Source organism: Phalacrocorax aristotelis, chromosome 5 (genome assembly GCF_949628215.1).
Source record: "Phalacrocorax aristotelis chromosome 5, bGulAri2.1, whole genome shotgun sequence".
Classification (NCBI taxonomy): Eukaryota; Metazoa; Chordata; class Aves; order Suliformes; family Phalacrocoracidae; genus Phalacrocorax; species Phalacrocorax aristotelis.
This window is the reverse complement of record NC_134280.1, coordinates 6,398,015-6,420,221: the sequence shown is the minus strand read 5'-3', so window position 1 is coordinate 6,420,221 and position 22,207 is coordinate 6,398,015. Positions and strand designations below refer to the sequence as shown.

At 35.4% G+C, this 22,207-nt stretch overlaps 1 protein-coding gene across 1 annotated transcript in view; it reads right to left on the bottom strand.

Annotated features, from left to right (window-relative positions):
• LRP1B (LDL receptor related protein 1B) overlaps window positions 1–22,207 on the bottom strand; it is a 762,836-nt gene that overhangs the window by 38,928 nt on the left and 701,701 nt on the right. The window contains exons 78-83 of the mRNA XM_075092828.1: window positions 16,597–16,820; window positions 16,225–16,331; window positions 12,844–12,960; window positions 10,299–10,472; window positions 9,667–9,792; window positions 948–1,112 (exon numbers count right to left, since the gene is read on the bottom strand). Of these exons, the coding sequence (XP_074948929.1) occupies window positions 948–1,112; window positions 9,667–9,792; window positions 10,299–10,472; window positions 12,844–12,960; window positions 16,225–16,331; window positions 16,597–16,820 (913 nt within the window). The remainder of the gene's footprint in view (window positions 1–947; window positions 1,113–9,666; window positions 9,793–10,298; window positions 10,473–12,843; window positions 12,961–16,224; window positions 16,332–16,596; window positions 16,821–22,207) is intronic.

Sequence of the window (22,207 nt, the reverse complement as noted above, 5' to 3'; positions counted from 1 at the left end):
GGGAACTCTCTCTGTGCTAAACAGTCACAAACTCCTCTTCTAAAGTCAGACACTGTACTTTTCTTACAGAGACCAGGGTGTTGGTCATTTCGTCACAGATGAAAATGATTGACAACACCTTCAGCAGCTGGTTGGCTTCTGAGAAGAGACAAGACAGCAACCTCTGCTCCAGCTGTTCTACTTTGAATCAGATATTTAAATGTTCTTCAGAACAGAAAACAGAATTTGAGTTCTCCTTTCTCACATAATTACTAAATTTCAGATTAGTTTGTACCACGCTTTCCAGCTCTCGCCCAAACACTAACTGCACTATACAAGCTACAACAGCCTATGTGTTAGGGTCAAAGAACAACTGCCAAATACACGCGTTTTGACACACAGGATAATCTTCCTGAAGAGAAGAGATGTGATTTCAAATTCCTTCAGGAAAACAAAGGATCTGAATCCTGATCAACCGAATCATCCTGGGAATTGGATGAGTAAAATGCCTACTTTGTGAATTCCAGTAAGACAATGGTAAAAGACTGAAGTCACAAAACTCTGTATTTAAGAAAATATCTGTGTACGCACCTAAAAATTTAGAGGGAGAATTGAGATAAAGAGAGAGCGGGATGTCTAGGGTTCTTCTAGATGTCATTTGACTGGACCTTACACTTTAAAATTCCATTTCTACACCTCGACACGTGCATCTTTATTCTGTATACTTACTTCCATGCTCCCTTTTGTGGGGTGCAGCTTAATTCTGCTAAAACACTGAGATATGTGAGTGAAAAGCGCTACTGACTCTGAAGTACCTGTACGGTATATACTGCTTTATTGCATACGGTTTAAGTATGGACAAAGCAAATAAGTTACAAAGTGAAAAAATATCACATACAAGGAATAGATCCAAACATTTAAATTCAGGCAGGTATAACAGTAAGATACAGCTGCTCAGAAATATTTACCAAGGAGAGAGGCTCCACAGGTTCCTCCATTCTGGCAGTAATTGTAGCAGTGGTTAGTTTCACACCTTTCACCGGAGTAACTTGGCCAGCAGTGACATCGGGGATCTCCTTTCTCGTTTATAATGCACTTTCCTCCATTTTCACAAGTTAATTTACAGGTATCGTCTGCAGCAAGAGCACACACACAGAGTTGTTTTCAACAATCCCATTTCATGTAACTGGCAAAACAGAACCTTGCATCTTAAATAGATGGCAATGACAGATCCCTGTCAACGAGGAGGAAAAAATCACTTTTCAAAATAGAGAAAGTAAACTATCGTTTCTTTTTCCACAGTGCTAGGAAAAAATACACACTTAGACAAAAGACACCTAAGCCCTCACTGAGAGCTGCAGATCTGGTGGAAGCTGCACTAGCCTGCACAGCACTGCTGGGAGCTTGTACCGTACCGAGCTGGGGGCCTGTGCTTGGCAGTTATGCTTCGTCCAGATGATGCCACAGGAAAGTTGACCTCCTTAGATTGTAAGTTAGCAATAACAGTATGGGTTCTTGCTTGAAACTATCATTCCTAGCTAGTTTATAAAATGAAAAAATGAAAGTTGTTTTCACGTGGGGGATCTCAGAAAACTTCCCAGCCATATTCTGGTGACCTCAGCTTTTTCCTATTTCAGTTCTTGTATCTTTCTTCCACTCCCTCTATTAACTAACCACCTTCTTAGCTAAACCCTGCCCAAATTATTTAAAAGAAAATTATTCAGCCTTTAAATCGTCATCAAAAATTGATGTTTGCATACTAACTTGTTACTCCTAGGCCATATTTTCTGATTTTAATTTTTTTTTCTCATCTGCTCCATCTGTAAAATCACTGAGAAGAGATACTGCCTGCTGCTCTGCATCCACCGAGTGCTGATGGCAGCACTGCCACCATCCTAGTGGTGAGGTACGAGGTAACACAACTCCTGATGAGGACAGATTCAATCTTTCTTTAAAGCTGTTTTGCAATTAGAGTCGTGCCTGTCTAGGAAACACTTTGACAAATAAATCTCTATTCATTCAGTGAACAAGATATAAAATCATTCAATGACACCAAATAGAAATTAATTATAGACTAGCATGCATACAATGCTCGAACATCCAAATAATTGTAATCCTAAAGAAACAGACAAGCACCTTTCCAGCCCAAAGGATGTTTTCAGCAATAAGACCTTTCATTTCTCACATAGCAAAACAAATCCTGTGAAGCCAGACTGCTGCCTAACTAATCCAGCATTTGAACTTACATGGCTTTTAATAAGAGGGATACCACAAACACTGAGAACGCTACAGCAATGTACCCACCAGCTGCAGATGTTTTGCTGAATTAATCTGTTTAGCTAACTAATGAAAAAGAGTCAAGGTTCCCATTTTTCCTATTGAGGTCTAACATTGACTGACACAGACACACCAACTACTTTTTTTGATGTTTAAAGAAATACACTCTATTGTAAGTGCAGAATTATGCATCAGCCTTTTCTTTGGATGCACCCAAGTCTCTCTTTCCTGCCCATGTACTCTCCTCTTAGGCAGGGTCTGGCTGCCTCCGCTCACAGCCAGTGCTGAGAAGGGGCAGACACGTAACCTACGCTCACACCTACTTAAACAAAACTTCTTGGAACCGATCATCTCTCAGAAAATTGCACCTATCTCAAATTAGGCTGTAACTAGACAACAAATCTCAAAGTTATTGTGGGGGACTGACTGGCGCATCATTATTTCAGGTGTTTAAAATAAAAATATGAAATACCACATGCTTTTCATTTTTTGGTATCCACCCTGGGTATAAACATCTGCTCTAACAAAGCTATTTTGTATTTGGGAGTTTGTGGATACCTCGGTGTTTTATTTATTTGGGTGGTTCATTAAATCCTTTGATGTTCCATGAACCAGCCTTCAGTTACTCATTATAGAAGTTGTTTAAATGGATAATGTAGCATGTCTTATTGGAGAGAAGGTCTATTTTTGTTTTGCTTATCTTATCTGTTTTACTTATCATTAGTCATGAGTTTATAGAGCAAAACTTCGTAAAAACGGAATAAATAACACTGAGGTACAGACATGCTCATTTTTATGAACATTTTTGATAGCACATTAGAAATGTAATATATATCTTCCAGAGCAATTCTGCAGAATTAAGATATAAAATTTGAAAAAAAAAAAAGGAAATTAAGACAGACTATGAACTCAAAACAGAGTATCAAAAGGCATATTTAGAACTATAAAGCATGAACTACAAACTTGAAAGTTACCCCAACCGCACCAAGAAATACGTGCCTTCATATTTTCAGGAAAATATGCTGAACTAAAAATTGCCCATAGTAAAGATTTTCTAATCCAATTGGCTTTCAAAGACTGGGACACTCATGTCTTATACCTTTAAAATGTAATATATGCATTTTATAAATAATGCAATAAAATGCTATAACTTTATGCAGTGGTGAACTGAGAAGGTTCCTGAAAAAACCCTAAAAGTTTGTAATATTTTGTATCATCATAGGATTATTACAATTCACTACCGATTTTGTTCTCTATAAAACATTTTAAATTCAAGTGTTTCAACACAAATCTAATATGAAACAGAGGAAAGTTACTACAACAACTTTGGACATTAAATACGCTCAGAAATAGGATTGAAAGATGCAGTGGATAAGCCAGTTTAAAATACTGTGTTAGACTTCAACAATATAGGGGTTTAATGCTGCTGCTTTTTTGTCTGAAGGTAAATACAAGAATCAAATTACTCTTGCTATTCACATCACCGGCATACAAAAGGGGACCAGATGCCTTTGTGTGCGAGACAGGAGCAGAACAGTCCCATAGGAGAACCAGGGAGAAAAAGAATACAGGAGAGAAACACAGAAAAATGTTATAAAAAGGTGAATGGTCTTAATTTAAATTACTGAAAAAAGACCTCTGAAAGAAGAGCTGGGAACAGTACCTGCTATTGGAATAAAGTGTAAAAAAAAAATAATCAGACAACTTTCTATCCTGAATCAATTCAATACTGGTCTGAGCTTGCTGGAACTTGGACTCAAGGAGTTCTCAGCTGCTCTCTTCATTTCTGTCATTTCTGAAATGACAGAAGTAAATAATTTCACTTGTTATACTACTCCTAGCCTAGCTACTGGATGTCTCTAAAGTGAAAGAAAGGAAAGGGTTACAGGTCATGTAATTTTATGTATGCTCTCCTAGCCTGGTTATTTAGTCTTCCGCTGCCTTGACTTGCCTTTTTCAATCTTAATATATCTTTAATGAAGAATCAAATAACTTTGATCTGCAGTTTTTCTTATGTTTTTCTTCCTGATATGACTCTTTGACACAAACATTTATGGACTTACGGGTTATTTGCTCCCTCTTTGATTCTTTCCTTTAACTGAAAGTAAAAGGAAAACTGAAAGTAAAAGGAAAATCTTACACAGAAGAAATCCTGATAAAGCAGCAAAACAAAGCTTTGTGAACTCTACTGGTATTTTTTCCTTCACTTGTTTAATTTCTTGATATTCCACCCCTTTCCCCAATCACTTTCTCTCACACACACACACATATATATTTTAGTGGCATTTCTATAACAACCCTTTCTTTCTTGAGAAAAATGCATCTTACTTTCTGTTATTTCTTTCCCTTTGAAATATCCACTGATTTCCAGACTAGGCAGTTAAATGGAGAGATGACTCTATGGAGCACAAGGTTAATGAACTACATGCTTTGGGACAAGAACAATTTCCCTCCCAACAGTGGAAAATACTCATCTCACGGGGCAGAAAGGTATTTATTCTTGCCTATCCTTCAGACAAAGGTGTAGCTCATCCTTCACTGAGCTGAATGCACCTATTAAAGACAGAGTGCAGAGTTCTAGTGTTACGGTAAGGTTGTGTAAATCTTCCTGTCCCTCCAGATAAGCATCTTACTACCTGCCAGTTTTCCATATGCCGAAATTTATCAGAACAAGATGTAATCCCCAAATTTTGTCTGAATGCTGTAAGACAGGTCCTCCTCTTTGTTTTCCCTGCACACTTTTTTTCTTTTAGAAATCTGATTGTTTTACATTTTTAAATGGAAAAGAAGGGCTAAGGAAAGGATGCACAGTAAGAAGAAACTAACTGACACCTGCTGTAATGTAACCCATTTTCTTCTGTTCTGGGAAATACTAGTCCCAGTAGTAACCGTTTGTAAATACAGAAGATACTGCTGTAAACAAAAGATTTTTTTCAAACCAGAAGCAGATTTCTGTGTGACCCCTATTCTATTTGATATATGAAAAGACTGAAAGCAGGACAAAACCCAAGAAGATAGCATGGATTGAACTGCCATAGCTTTTGCTAGTACAACTCCCTGAGGCAGACTTTGTGGGTGAAAAAGAAGGTATATAGGGATTAACCTCTACAACCCCAGCCAAACACTTGGTCTGCCTGCAATCGTTGTGTGCAGTGGGCAAGCCCCCACAGAAATGTGCTGAAAGAAACACCATGATAAATTAAATGTTTCATCTCTGTTCAGAAGCACCATCAGATCTGAGTCTTTGTAATTTTTCTCAGGCTTTTCATCCAGCCAAGAGAGCACTAATATTCCCTCCTTAAAATGAAAGTGATAAATGTGCGGCTTCAGAATACGGAACTCTTGGAAGTGTTCATTACTCTTGCTCACTCAGCTGCAGTACACACTGCCTTCCTCCAGTGCAAGTCTCTGTATTTTCATCCTCTTGGTACACTTTTAGCTTCATTGTGCTACAGACAATTAGACACAATAAACCTAATGGACGCAAATCCAGTGGTCTCTTTTAGGAAAATGAAGTGGTACTCTAACCATTTGAAAACTAAAGGGTAGCTTCTAAACTAAAAACACCAGGCTTGCTATAGTCAATAAATAAACCACAAAAAGAACTGTGCTCTGCCAGTCATAATCATCTAGGGAGAAATGAGATGGAAGCTTATCTAAGAACACACAGGAACTCGCTTTCATTTTGTTATAAAAACATTCTGAATGATACAACACACACATGTTGTAATAACTCCGGCCTGAAAAAGCCAAATCAAACCCAAAAGCTGTTTTCTCAGCAGTTTTTCGAGATGATGTGAAACAGCCGTCTGAAGCAATTTGGATTCAGTCTTACAGAAAGCCTCTGAGGATTCAATATTTAGAATTCCTCACATAGGACTTATGAAGAAAAATCAACCCCATGGATCAATCCAGTAGTAATATTATGCAGAACTTCAAGACTTTGCTCAATTTTATTTTGTTAACAGAAAAAACCCAACAGTCCAATGAACAAGAATCTGAGTCAGTTTTTGAGATATAGTCACAAGAAACAGAGCGAGACTGAGATTACCTCCCGGTCACCAACCTTAAGACTAATAAGAAATTGTACAAAGTGTGCAAGGCATCTTTACAATAGTCATGCCAAAAACTACCAAAATGAATAATGGCACAATAATGTTGAAAATAATCATTATTTGTTGGACGGAATTTTTCACAAGGATAGAGACATATGCGTTGTCAAAACAGAATCGTCAAGCACAGACTCTCCTGGGGACACTACTCAAGGTTGATGGGCACTGGAGATGGCTGTCCCATCTGGACTCTGTCAGGTCATCTAAGTATACTATTAGCTTCCTTCCATTTCAGAAGACCCAAAACACTTAAAGACACTAAATAGTGTTATGAATGTTCAATATACTACTGTTTATTATTGTAACTTTAATTATATATTCTTTTAAAAGTACAGTTTAGTCACACTAGTTCGTGATATCCACAATTACTACTAATTTGTGAAACTAAAAGGCTTCTTACATGACTTGAAATAGCTTTGTGCAAGTACAAAACAACTTGTACACCTCACTTCTATTGCTACATGAATGACGTCGACTAAAAGGCTTAAAGAGTTGAATTTTCAGATCTGTAAATTAGTGGTAGGTATTTTTAAACACATAAAATATAATGTACATAAATCATCATAACCTACCTCCTATACAACTGTTGCACTGTGATCAAACCAGTAACAAACCCAAAAGAATACATCAGTTAAAAAGCATTTCATATATACTCATGTCTGAAAGTAAAATCTTCTGGTTTTCATTCTTTTAGGGACAAACCAGAAGACCACCAAAATAAACAGGAATATTTCAGCCGACTTTGAATCAGGATTTCATTGCAGACCAACAAAAAAATATGACTATATAACCTCCCTTTGGATCAATGTCCGGTCACTTTTCAACAATACACAGCTACATAAGGCAGGTTTTGACAGCTACATAAGGCAGGAATTGGTGTTCTGGGCTACTGACATCCATAACTATGCCAAAAGTGCTCTGAGACAACGAAGACAATATAATGCTAAACAAGCTGAATGTATGCGATTTGGAATATTTCATATATGTCTTCTAGCTCTTCATCAGAAGAGGAAAGGAAGACTACGGCTCCTATTTTCTTATCCCATACTGTAAAACTTCCCAAAGGAAAAGAACCTGGTTTAGAACTTGACTTGTCTTTTGTCTGCAGGCTTTTAGAGACCTATGAACAGCAAGTGGGTGCCAGACAGCCATTAATTATAAACCTGTATTAATTCAAGATGCTTATCTTGAGGTCAACTCTGATCTTTCCAGGAATCATTGCTGATCCCTGGAAGCCTAAGCGGAGTGTCAACATGAGACAAACATTTAACATCCACTTCATACTTCTTTTAAAAATGCCAAACACTTAACACACTAACACTTGTCAGTGTGCTATGATACCAAGGGTTGTTTCAAATCATAACTTATAATCTGTGAGGCTACAAAACCGGCAATCTCCTATCACAAAGATAACATAGAAGAAAAAAAAATGTACAAAAGAGCCTGTGCTAGACATTACTTGAAATATAACTGTAATCAGAAAACTAAGAAACACTTATTCAACAGCCCTTTAAAAAGGCATAACAGATATTGCAGTTGTGGGAAGATACTGAAAATTACCAAGATATTAAAAATGCTTCCCTGGGCATTTTCTGTCTATCCATAAAAATCTACAACCAGCAGCGAAATAATTTAAAAGCCTCTTCAGAACTTTCTCTAATAAAATTATACCTTCCTGAAAACTCTACTGTGGCATAATCCTTTGACCCACTAGTAGCATTACTGAAAATATGGGTTCAAATTACTACCAATCTCTGGTGAAAAACAATATACTTTTATTCGTCCTCTCTTCAACACCTAAGTAGTAACTATGGGTCATCTGGAATAATTTTTAGGTGGTACTGTGTCAGCAGAAAATCTTGACAAGCATCCATCTCAGATGAAAAAAGAGCTGACACTTGGAGGGGCAGGGAGGGTGGATGCTTTCTGAAGGCAAAGGGTGTTTAGACTGATTTGTCTCAAGAGTAAGAAACCTTGTACAGCATACTAATGTCTTCTATTACATCTAATTCAGTGACACCACTCCTCCCCTAACGGGTAATTGTTGTAAAACAGCTGTAAACTATTTTATAGTTGTATAATGTCTATAAACACACATCAATAGGTATCCAAAGGCGTACAGTAATCAAGCTTTCAATTATTGTTTTTTTTGCTAGAGCATGGTGCAGTATGTAGAAAAGATGGTACTGTAAGTGCATTGCATACAATGTACTCCTACATAAGCAAAAAACATGAATGGCGTTGTTATCTAGGACAAGTTTTCTAATGTTGTTTTACTCTCTAAATTATTCTTAAATTTCTTGATGCAGAAAGAGAAATGCTGCTAGATAGGATAGCTTTATTAATGCCACATCATAAATCACTAAAACACAGTTGTGTTAATTCAATATTTAAAGACTAGGCAGTATAAATACATGAGATTTTCTCCACAGAACGATGGCATTTCAGGTAAATTAATTTAATTGCTAAATTGAGCATTTTAAGTACTGAGGATCTCACCAAATTATGTATCACTCATACTTCTGAGCCTGGAATTAAACATTAGAAAAACATCCTAATACATTCTGACTTCTCATACACATTAGAAATAATATTCTATGATTTCTAGAACCTTTTAAAATTCAAGCTGGCTAAGCACTCCTTCCAGAAGTCTGACCTCCTTAAGTCTGGCCTCAGTTAAAGTGGGAATAGCGTTAGAGTACTTAATAATATTCTCCTATGGAAAAGATTTTTTTTTCCCCCTAAAATATAGCAAGAACTTAGTGGCTCTTTTACCATGAAGTCTGGTTTCCTGTGTCTTGATATTAGTCATTATAGATGTTACTGAAAGAAATAATTTCAGATAAAAATATTTCAGCAGTTTTCTTCTTTTTTGCCTGTTACTTCAAAGTCATTATTATTTGCTGTGTTGCTCTTACTGCCTTTGGACTATTGCTGCAGTCTAAGCAGTGGTGTTTCTTAATGGTCTTTAAGGTTATTTTCTGGCTAACATTTAATTTGGAATCCAAAATGCTTCAGAGCTCTTCAAACTATTTTTGGTCAATATATGTATACCTTCACTTTTAAATATCATCTTGTATCAGTTCAGCTGAGGGGTCATTTTCCCTTTGGATGAATACAAACAGTTCTTTTGAATCAGGGATTTTGCTTCTTCGTATTTCATTTCCATTTCAGGTAAGTAATATGTATATTGAACGACATCACAAAACTCTTGACTCGCAGACAGCCTAGCCTTTTCTAATGACAGAAACTGACCACTTTTTTATCTACTCTTTCCCATCCAGTTCTCAGTACTTACCTAAGAGGCTCTGATCAATGCATGTTCCATTCACCAACGATTTTCCTTCTGGACAAGCACATGTTGCACCAGAAGGGTTGAGTAAACAAATGAATTCACATGTCAGGTCCAAGCATGGATTAGGCACTGTTTAAAAAGACAAAATATTAAAAATGTTTGTTGGGTTTTTTTTTTGTTTTAGAATTACACTGTGCTCTAGAACTAGGAATAAATAAATAATCAGGTATAAAAATTCTGATAGACTTCCAGTTTTCAGGATATGAAGAGCCCGAAGTCAGTGAACACACTCACTCAAATGGTAGTGCAAGACTCACACCAGGGTAGAATTTATTCCAGTAACAAAAAATGTATAAATGTATCGGTAATAAGCAGTAAAAAACCTCTTCTGGTGGTGGCTAGAGGTATTTGTATTCAGCTTGCTTCTAATCTTTTTATACCTCATTTACCGTGTGGGTACACAAGGCAAGCATTTGTCCAATGTCCTCTCAAATGAGAGAAAATGCATCAAAAAATCTGAATCAAACTTACATTTGTACAATCAGGCTTTGGTTTATATTTATACAACTTTGTTCCTCCCCCCGCCCGATGTGAACTTGCTCAATATTGAGTTTAAAGTAATTATGCTTACTCACAGTCCATTTGTTTGTAGCGATGAAAAATCAAGGCACTTTTTGCTTTATCAACATCCACACTTAGATATTCTACAAGGCTCCTGCCAAATTTGTGTACTCTAAATGCACCATTTTTAGGACCTGCTCCATATATGTAATCCTCAAAAACATCAATTCTATGTGGATGCAGTAAACCTTAAATAAAAATGAATAAGCAATACAAATACATATTCATATTCCAATAATAAACAACTTTGTTTTATTAATGACTTCAGTGGCATTATTGCAATTACCACCTAAAGACATTATTATTCAGACAGCTTGTTTTGTACTCACAGAGATTGCCTTTAAAAAAGCAGTCTTAAAAGGAACTCTTCCTATATGACAAGCAACTAAAATCTCAAGCTTTGTATTAGCTTTCCAGACAATTCAGCCTCAGAAACTGGTTGATTATTGAAAAGTAGGGAAACCTTACAGTAAGGACTAACTAATTAGCACGTACTTAGGTATAGCACTTTAACTAGAAGTATCTGACAAGGATACTTCTACAGATTATTTTGCTGTACATAAAAGAAACTATTCTGACAAAAGATTTCTTCAGCTCCTTCTTAACATATTTGAAATGCTAGCTTTCCTACTACACTCATTTTAACTCATAATCGTATTACATTAATGCAAAATAAAATGTTAAGACACCACCAATTCCTCATTTTTAAGAGCTACAAGTGTCAATTAGATCATAGTTGGATTTCCTATGCACAACGGGCTGTAGAATTTCACACATTTACCCATGTAACAAGGCAATAGCTTTTGAGTAAAACTTCTTTGCCAGAGATGCATCTCTTCTTGATTTGAAGCTATAAAGAAACATAATTCCTTGTGATACCTTGTTCCTACTATTATCCTCATTTATTGTAAAAATGGTTTTATACTTCACTACCATTTATCTACTTTCAATTATCAGCCTTTATTTGTTCTTACTGTTTTGCCACTTTTTCAATACTTGGTTCTCGGTAATTTGTTTCAATAAAAATATTTATGAATTCTAATTCATTATCTTATGCTTGTTTCATTGAATGGGTTGAAGTTTTTAGTCTCATTGCAAAGCAATTTCTAAACTCCCCCAATTTTGCTTTGGTCCTATTTCTTTAATTTTTCCATAGTTACTACAAACGTCAACAGGAGACAAAAGGTGACATTGTGTTAGTGATCTGGTATTTCAGTATTAAATGCTACAATGGAAGCAACAAAGTCTCTACATTCCACTTTCCCTTTATAAATGCCAAATTTGCTGTGTTTGAAGCAGCCCTTCCACGCTATAAAATATTTTGAAAGTCACCAACTTACATGCCATCTATTTTGTAGCACTGTTGTGCCTTTTTTTCCCCTTGAAGAATAACCTCCTATTTAGTCTTAAAATACAAATGACCATTGAAAGACACTAAAATTCAATCTAGGATACTCTGTCAGTCCTCACAGCAGCCACAGGCACTGAGCACAAGCACTAAGTATGTATTTTGTGATAGATTACATCCTAGCCACCATGAAATACTATAACCAAAGGAGGTGCAACTTATGAGGAGGAGTTACTGTCTTCTAACATCTCTTGTCAGGCATCTGCACAGTACAGTTCAGTGTTACAGGAGGTTGCAGTCAGATCCCTACACTCAAAGTTACCATTCGTGAGATGGATGACTACTTCCATGTAATATTGATCCAAGTTGTGAAATAAAATGCTATTAAACCAGAATAAGATTAAAATCTGGTCATGCTCAATTTGGAATATGGGAAATTTTTTCTACTGTCTTCTAGAATCTCCTGGTGACTTCCAGATCATTGGATAAAACACTCAGTAGCACTAGATGTAATATCATCCTCATGAAACTCCTCTATCATCTGCCCACTAAGCAATCCTCCCAAAAATCCTGCTTTTAAATTTTTAAAATGTTTCCCCTCTTTTCTACTCAAATTTCATAAAGTGTAACATGTATTACCAAATTGTTAAAAAGCCAACATGCAATTCTATAAAAACAAAGTTTGTTTAACCAGAATCTCTTTTCATACAAAAGGAACTTCCCTCATTCACATTCTGTTCGCAGAATTCTGTGATTACTTACTGACCTGAAAGCCAAACCCATTATTTTTCCCAGAACTGACTCAGGTCAGGTTCTATAAACTATAAAATTCCTGTGCAATGCAGACAGCTCTAATTTCTAACTAGTCAAGGTGTTCCCGTTGCTATGTAAGTCCAAATGAGGCCAAGCATAAATATTAATCACAATGTTTTTTGATAATACCTAAGCTAATGATTACATAACAAACTTGGAGATTTGCACGTATCACTGAATCTTTGTTCCCCTAAAGTAACTTTATTAGTTTATCTTAAAGCTGAAATTATCTTATCTTAAATATCTATTTCTTTAGATAATATCTGAGGTATTATGTAACAAAAGGAATGAATATGACTGAATAATCACTGCTTTTTGTTTACATAGTTTCTCTGAATAGTGAAACTTCAGCCAAGTAATACAAAATAGAAAACACGTTATATAAAATCTCTCCATACCTTGTTTAGCACTCACAGACACAACTGAATCGGAACCGTCGAAAAGAACGCTGCCAATAACAGACAATTCAAAATCAGCCCAGAACAAACGCTGACTGAACTGATCAACTACAAGACCTATAAAGAAAATAAAGTACACATAGCTATATAAAACTATATAAAAATTAATATTTTCATGTAACTGTACACATCTATATTGTTCATATTCTTTTGAACACAAAATACGGTAACAATGAAAAAACATGACTGGAAACTAAGCAGAATAAAATACAACACCTTCTGCTTAAACCTTCCCCTTGAGGCAACCACAGTTTTTCACTTTCTTTAACTCACTCTTCCAAGGTCAATACCTTTTGAAACCCATTATCCTCAGCAGGTAGTGATATATACCAGGTGGGAATGAAATATAGAATCTAATCCTGTAATTTGCTCTACCAACAAAAAATCTATTATGTCAATAGATTTCTAAGCAGTAGCACCAGTGTGACCATGCATTCAAAGGCAGGCATTCAGATTTCATAGAGTCTTCCTAACCTGGCTTGTTTTCACAAGTATATAACTGTGTTCTTTTTTTCACCAGTGCTTCATATGTAGTAATTATTACAGTGTTAAAAATCAGATTATTTTAATTACATTAGTGCTGCAAGACTTAAACAGCGATATCATATGCATGTATTCGCATATATGTGAAGAGAAAGCACAAAAGTGAGTGACTGAGAGCACAAATGAGAAGAAAAGGTAGATAAGATTGTGCCTACCCAGCCTCTAGGCAACAACTAAATAGTTAAATCAAGCAGTGTTTGTTTCACAGAGGATGATTTAATGATTAGTATGCCATTTTAGGTCATGTCAAAAGCTTCAGCCTGAAAAAAATATTTGAACCATGAAATAATTTAATTCTGAGCTTTTGAAGTCCTAGTGTATTTTTAATAAGAATGGGAAAAAGTATTTTTCTTCCTATTTATGTAAGTAGGTAAGTCAGAAAAAATACATCAAAAGAAATTATACATAACAGCAAAAATTCTCCTCTTAAGGTCATAAATTAATCAGCTACAGATAGATGAGAGGAAGTGGAGGAAGTCTGATGCATAGACCGGTGAAATATGTTTACATTTGCAACTCCATTAAAAAAAACCTCTTTAAAAGAAACACTGGCATTCAGGCACACAGCTAAAGAGAATCATTTCTCGTAAAAGATAATCACAATGTGTCAACTCTGTGTGATACATGGTACCTGCAAGGGGGAATATTTTAGAAGCAGTCCCCACTCTCCAGCTTTAAATTATTCTTTGCATTTTAATAAGAATATTTAAATATAAAATAATAAATAACCTTTTCAATGTATCTTTTACAGTATCAGAGATAACCCAGTGTAAAAATATACTTATTTTTGTTTTATACATATAACACACTTGTGATAGTAATTTTTATGTAAATGCTGTGAAGTCAAGCCCAAATGCTCAAACTCTCACTCTCTCTGACTTGAAATAGGCGAGGCGTATTTAGTAATAAGTTTAAGGCAGTGGAACACAGATGTTTAGTACAATCTTAAACTTTATCTAAACAACAGTAGTAAAGTCTCATTTGAGAGGAAATATTAAAGGCCTGGACTCTTTTCTTTGCATTGCCTCTACAAAGACATGGTTAGATGGGAAATATCTGACAAAAAATTACTAGGCTCCACAAACATCTACTTTCTACCATGAAGTAAAGGAAAACAAGCACAGAAGGATCCACAAAAGTGTTTTCAGGCAGTGGGTACAGGAAAATTCAATACTGTAGCAAGGCATTTGTGAAATTCCCTCTTTGCAAAGTCTGCTTATTTTTGGTAATTCTGCCAATTTCCTTAATTTCCATTTTATTCATCCTTTAAAGAGACAGAGGTCTGGTTAAATGTTTATATGAAACTTTTCTATATAAAATATATCAAGGAAAATTTTATGAAAAAAAGCTCTTGCAATTCTGCTGCCAGTCAGGGAAGAAGTAAATATGTGTTTTTCAGATAATTTTGATACCATCACTACCTACAAAATTCCATAAATTCACTAATCCCATACTGATGGCCAAAAAAAGAAAAAAGGGGTGTTAAATGCCCTTTAATGACCAAGGAAGGGATGACTGGCTCCACAGGACATAACCTTGGCAATCAGCCAGGCTGATAATAAGAGACAAAAATGCTCAATTCCAGCAATTAGAACTAAATCTAATGATTTATATATCTGATGTGTTCACAAGGTTTTATGTAAGAAGCTCAGCAAAGAATATGTAACAACTCTGATAAACATAAAACTCTGTTGTCTTTCGGTCTGAAAAATCAGATGCTTCTTTCTGAATTACTACTGACTATATATTTTTTATTATTATTACTATTGCGATTCTTACTTATCTAAGGAGCATAAGCTTCCTCTCCTCAAAGCTTTCCTTATCACGTATGTAATTTCTTAAGTTGCTGTATTTCCATCTAATCATGTCAATAAAGAAAGAGCGTTCCTTTTAAGGGATGAATGTCCTTTGCATACACAACACCATAAGCCCACCTTAGCATGGGACTTAACCGTCTGCTAAAATAGTATTACTTCTTGTTGTGCTAGCGGTAGCTTCTGAGACGCTTCGATATTCAGCTAGCATCCTCTTGAAAGAAGCCTACGTTTTAATATATATGTGTACCAAAGTTGGACAGCCCCTAATGTGCAATGCAATAATAACAAATTATCATTGTAAGCCTGGAGAAACATCAAATATCGCAGGAGAAAATGGGTCATGAACAAATCATTTGTGGTTTCAAGACAGGATGCTGCTATTTAAGAGACACACATTTCATTCTGAATTTATCATTTCCTTTGTCATAAAAATTACTTTTATCCTGCCAATGAAGTCTTAATGGTAATTCACAAGATCTCAACATGTACTGTCAAGCTTCAAAATAATTCTGTAAAATACTGAGATAATTAAGTTGTTGCTTCTTGGAATACCTAAGCCTTGTTTTATACTACTTTGCAGTGTATTCAGGAAAATAACTAGAATAGGCTGTGAGATTTCATATGCTTTCCTAAAAAATATGTCTCACCACTAACTGGTGTTCCTTTATTTGATAGTGCTTGTTATTGAACAACTCATATTTTAACTGATTATTTATAATCCTTTGGTACTGCTTTGTAAAATCACCATGTTTAAGCTTTGTTACAAAATTTTAAGTCATATTAAGATGTATCACTTGAAAACAGAACTGAGAAATTGATTAGTAACTGTATATTAATAACTAGAATACATATTTTTAGAAGTTGGGTTTTTTTTGTAAACTGAGAAACTGGAATTCAGCCAGCAACTCTGCACTGAGTTAGCAAGTGCCATGCAATTAGGAAAAATGGATAAGCTGTATACCTGTAGGTCTTTGCAAATTCTTTTGAACCAATATCCTTCTCAGAGTACCATCCATTGATGACTCCTCTATGTGAGAGCGATCCCCAATAACTGTCCAGTACATCATCCTAAAAGTATTAAACATAAAAATATCCTGGATGACTTAATAGACCATCAAAACACTTCACTGATATAAAATTATTATGAGCCTTTCAACATACCTGAAAGATGGGAGATAACTGATCCTGATTTACATACAGGTAAACTGAGCAGGAAAGTTAGGCAAATGACGTGGAAAAATTTAGATATTTGTAGACATCATTTTATTTCTCTCACTCTACTTTCCATTTTTGTTTGAATTATGAAAACAGAGTAATGTTGAAACATACATACCCCTTTTTAGGATTTACAGCAATTGCATATGGTTCTCCTGCCATGCTTGTAAGGAGTCTTGTACAGTTAGGTCCATTCAGTTGACCTACATTGATGGAGTATCTCAGACTAGTCCAATGAGTTGTATAGTAGCTGAACCAATGCATTCTGGAATGATCAGTCCAGTAAATATTTCCAGCAACCCAGTCAACAGCAATGCCCCTAGGCCTTTTGAATTCTGGACACTAAAAGGAATAGATATTAAAGTCAGAGTTGTGGAAATGATCTTTCACAGCAGCTGTATAGTCACAGATTTATGTAACTCTTTACGATTAAGTAACTTTTACCTTTAATACAGTGAAATATTTAAAAATGCTGCATTGGAAAGACATCAATTCCACCTGTAGGAGGTAAGCTCTAAGTGATCTGCTGACAGTTCTATTCAATGCAGAAGAACAAGTCAATGGTTCAAAACTGTTTTCTCAAGTCTAAGACTACTTATGTTCAGAAAAAGGCACTTAGACATGAACTACTTGAACTATTGATACTGAAGCAAACAAGTGTTACACTGTAATTCAAAAGGAAAGGAAAAAGAAGAATTCAGATTATACATCTACTATACATACACCATGCAGAACTATGGCATGATGTCCTATCCCAAAGTCCTCAGTGAAAATGTTGCTTGAGACCATCCTGAGGCATGGCTGCTCAGCAGTTTGCCAAAGATAAATAAAACCACTGCATTTAGAAAACGGCATAAAATTACCTCTGTCTTCTGACCAATACTTGTATGCAATTTTAAGGAAATTCTTAAAATGTTTCTCTTCCGTTGCTGTTAACTGTTCCTGGGTTCCGCCACCCATTAAAACTAGAATTAGCGCAATATTCAGCTTCACATGTAAAAGAGACTTGACTGATCATAACTTTAAAATTATAAACTGTAGTATCTCTATCATGATTTCACAGTTATCATTAAGGCCTAGATCCTAAAAAATGGTCCTAAGGATAGACGTTCATATTGCAAATAGGAGGTACATATGAACAAGCTTCTCTAAAGTTTACCAGAATTCCTGCAGAGAGGAGTAAAATCTGTAAAATAGGACTATGCAAATATTTCTAACATGAATGCAGCAAATCATAAAAAATTCAAGACCCGCATGAGCTAAATACATATGCAATTGTTTGCCTGTTTACCTATACTGACATCAAATTAAATTAAGAACAAAAAATGTCTATTCCTTGACAAATGCAGTACTGGAATGTTACTAAGCTATATTACTGAAAATCAGGCGAGAAAATCCTAAAATAACTTATTTTCCTCAGGTGTCAGAGTTCCTTAATACCACAAGCACTTATAGACTATTTTCATCATAAAATAAAGGTAATTTAATTCTCTAGGTGAAATAATAGGACTGCAATGGTGAATTTAGATAGTTCATTGTTCATAAGCCTTTAATTCTGCAAAAATGTCATATAATGCATGTTATAAAGATGTAGAGAATCCTGACTTTCTACTTAGATTAATATTAAAGCAGCAAAATCAATCACTGCATTTACAAATCAGTGTTTCTTTAAAAACTGGGTCACAGTCATTTTTGTAAAGTTAAACAAAATAAGGTATCATAATAATTTGTTACGAAATGATGATACTGGCAGCCTATGCTTCCAGAAATACCACAAAAATAAACTATTATTTTTTCAAGAAATGTAGCATTTGCATGCAACAATCTCATTTTGTCTTTGTTACATTATCCAAGCAACATCCACGTAAAGGACAAGATACTCAAAACTGTAGGTATCTGCAGATAAGCGTCATTGTATTTTTAATCCAAACTCCTTTTAATTCTGGGTTACATTCAGGCACATGTGTCAAGAAGCCTCTCATACCTGGAGATCTCCAGTTATTACTTTGGAGACTGCAAGGGACAATGGTACTGGCCTGCAAGGCTGGAACCAAATGTTGTTTTAAAAGTAGAACTGCTATCACGGACCGCACAGTCCCTTGCCTTTCCTGGACGGTTCAAGAACCACTGCTTACAGTAAGACTGCTTTTTTTGGAACCTGGCAAGCACATGATGGGAGTTACCATGCAGAGAGAGATGGTTCCCAAAAAGCTGGTAGTAGAAGCAGGTGAGACAAAGGCGCATCCTAAAAAGATTCTGGAACAAGGTTGGGTTGCTTATTATCACTGACCCTTTCTCATTCTTCTCTGCTCTACAGAAGTGAAATTCCAGTAATGCTGCGGAGCATATTAAAGATAAAATGAACAAGGGGATAACCAGAAGAAATGGAAAGCAGCCATCTGGTGTAAGAGATTAAAAAAAGAGAATAAAAAACACTAGCTGATGCTACGGCCGTGTAATTCTCAGTTGTGTTCATTAAGTTTCAGCCTAGCTACATCATATTACTGATGTCTTATGAGTCTCCTCATACTATCTAGGAAAACTACTTACTGTAAATGAGCTTTTACCTAATAGCTTATTTGGATTATGTTAATTTTAAAGAATGATTTTGCATACAGAATAGGGATGAAAATACAGGAACAAAATCACATTAATAATTTCTACAGTTATTTTAGCCCACTTTGATGCTAAATATAACATACTACTACTTATTAGAAAAATTGGGGTTTGACGCTTAATCACTTTTTATAGTATGGCAGTCTCTGTACAACTACAGACCGTTTCAGCTTGATGACTTTTGATCAGAACTGCTGCCTATCATAAAATGTTTTAAAGGTAAAGAATTAAAAAAACAAAACCAAACCAAAACCCTGAAAAGAAAAGCAAAGGAAAAAAAAAAAAAAAGAGAAGAAGCTGCAGTAACAGCTTGGATTTGGAAACCACTTTGATATAATGGTAGATTACAGAAAAAAAATTTCAAGCCCTAAAGTTGAGTTTGATGGGAGAAAATATGTTACACATGCAGCGGGAACCCATCACCTTGCAATGCTTAGCATTTTAACACAGGAAGACTAAATTACAAATCTAATTTGTATCATAAGCACATATGAAACAATATTTTCTCTAATTACTTTACAGATGGTTTTGCTATGGCATTGCTGTGGAATAAAGTAAACCAATGATTTATTGTTGCTTAAAATACCTTCATTAAAAATAACACATTATCTAATGGTATAATATTAGAACACTAAAAATAAATGAGAAACAATAATACTAGAACACTTTTAGACTTTTGCTTGCTGAAACAGAAAATTTTCCTTGACAGGTGAGGACCCCAGTAGGTACAAAGGTTCACCAAACCACCATTTGTATTATGTAAGTAGGATCATTTCAAAATCCCAACCAGCTGATTCCAGAAAGAGAGGGTCTGCTGAGTACATAAACTTTATCCATTCAGAGCTATAGCTTTAAGGTAAAACCATATATTAATGCTATTTAGAGTAAACAGTCTAGAAATTGTTTCCACTCCCAGTGACTCACTGAATTTCACTGGGTCCTGGGGCAAACACTGGCAGTATATACGTGGATATATCACAAGAGTGGTTATGGGTCCTTGTTAAGCTCTCAGAACAGTGGGGCTGGAGCAAGCTGCTAATATACCAACTGGATACATAAAAAAACCTATGTTTTTCTTCCTCTTATATGGTACAATTATTTTAATTGTGCCTTCTTCCATAAAAAAGAGCACTTGAGTTTAACTTGCAAGTCACACTGTTGAAAATTCACCTCAGATAACTTATACAGCTCTCTCCAAGGGTTCTGCCAGTAAACAGCTGCACCAGTTATCAACAATTCACTGACACTGTCTTAACTTGATTGGAATGCAATCCTCTTCTGCATCTGTCAATAAACTCTGAAGAGTTGATATTTACTGTTTCCTTTAATGCTTCAATTTGTACCAAGCCTAAATCCCTTTTCACAGTAAAATACAAGAGATACTTAAAGCTATTCTCTGAGAAAGGCTCTTGATATGCTAATTCCATGGAGTAATTTCAGTCAAGATGGAGTTTTTGCATTAATGTAATTACCTGAAAATGCAGGTGACTTTGTTCAAGTTTACTGTCCTGATTTACATATCAAAGTCTAGATATAAAAGTTATAATGTAACCTTTAAAAACTTACCCATTAAAAACCTTGGGTTAAAATTAAGGAATTCTCAGGCTTTTCAAAACCAAATTTAAGTAACAATATTAAAGCAACACTATAAAACCAATTAACCTACTGATCAGTTATATATAGGGCAATAATATTTGAGTATTAATGAGATAATACTGGGAAAATATTCTGAATAGTTTAGCACAATTAGAAGTAAATGCTTCACAAATACAAATCAAATGTGTCCAAGATATATTCAGATACAGTGTGTGCATTTTCCATATACAGGTTTGTGAAAAAGTTTTGTATGGCTTCGATCAAGCATCTTCACAAGCACCCACCTGCACTGAAGGGTTAGGGGAAAATGGTGTATAAAGAAAAATATAATTTTTTCAATAATTTTGAACTAAGGGGAAGTGACCAGAAAGTATTCTGGCATAATGGTGAAAGAGAGATATGAGAAGCAAAAAGTATAGCAGTACTTCAGAAAAATAATAGTAATTCTAACAATATTTTATCTTTTTTATTTTAAACAAGGAGACAGTGTCAAATCAGCCCTGAAAATTTCAACCCCTGGACTATGAAGAAGTCTCAAGGAAGCTTATGTTCAAGTTTATGGACCTGTAAGAAAGCGTAGATCCATTAGGGAGGTTGTGGATCAGCATAATACACTTAATCCTTGCAGAAGGCATCTGCATATTAACCAAAGAGAAATAAGATAAATAACAACAAAAAGCCACAACACTTTAATTTCACAAGATTTTAAAAGTTCGTTATTTTCCAATAACGAACCTGATACAGAGATGTGTCTATCAGGATTTCTTAAGCACAGGTATCCGCCACATTTAAATGAGAAAAATGCCACAGTAGAATTACTCCACACCTCGAATACAGACTTAGGTTCTCAAACTATCCTTCCCCAAAACTCAGATGACATACATGACCTACTAGAAATACTGGGGATAATTTTCTACTTTAGATCTACTTTACATACACTTTCTGTCAACAAAATCTAGACCCTCTTCTGCTGGGCAGATTGAAGCGTTGGTTTTTAACCACTTTTCCCATACATGCCGTGACAGACACGAGGTATCTTCACATCCATTGGTGAATACATCCCCAGGCTTTTTGCCCTGCTAGCTTCAAAGGTCAGGAATGTCATTCATTTACAAAGCAAGTATCCTTGGATGAAAGGTACGTAGAAGTGGTTTCGGATGTGTAAGAGTTGAATGACAGATGAAAGATTAGTCTACTGTTGCTACCACTGTTTATTCTACTGGGTATATAAAAGCATTCATGTGATGTAAGGTCATCCCTGTTACCTCTCCTAAGTTTAAGGAAACGGCCAGACAGGTGTTATTTTTAACTCAATTTGTTACTGGCCAAGAAAAAATCTAAAAACACTTCAGCCATCCCATTTAATAAAAAGTATAACAGAAAAAAAATACCTAAATTTACAGCATTATAGAAATACCGATGTAAAGATCACATTGTTATCTTCAGCTCAGCACTAACGCTTCCCTGAGAATTCTGTAGAAATATATTGGGCAAAGTGAGTATCAATGTGTGTCTAT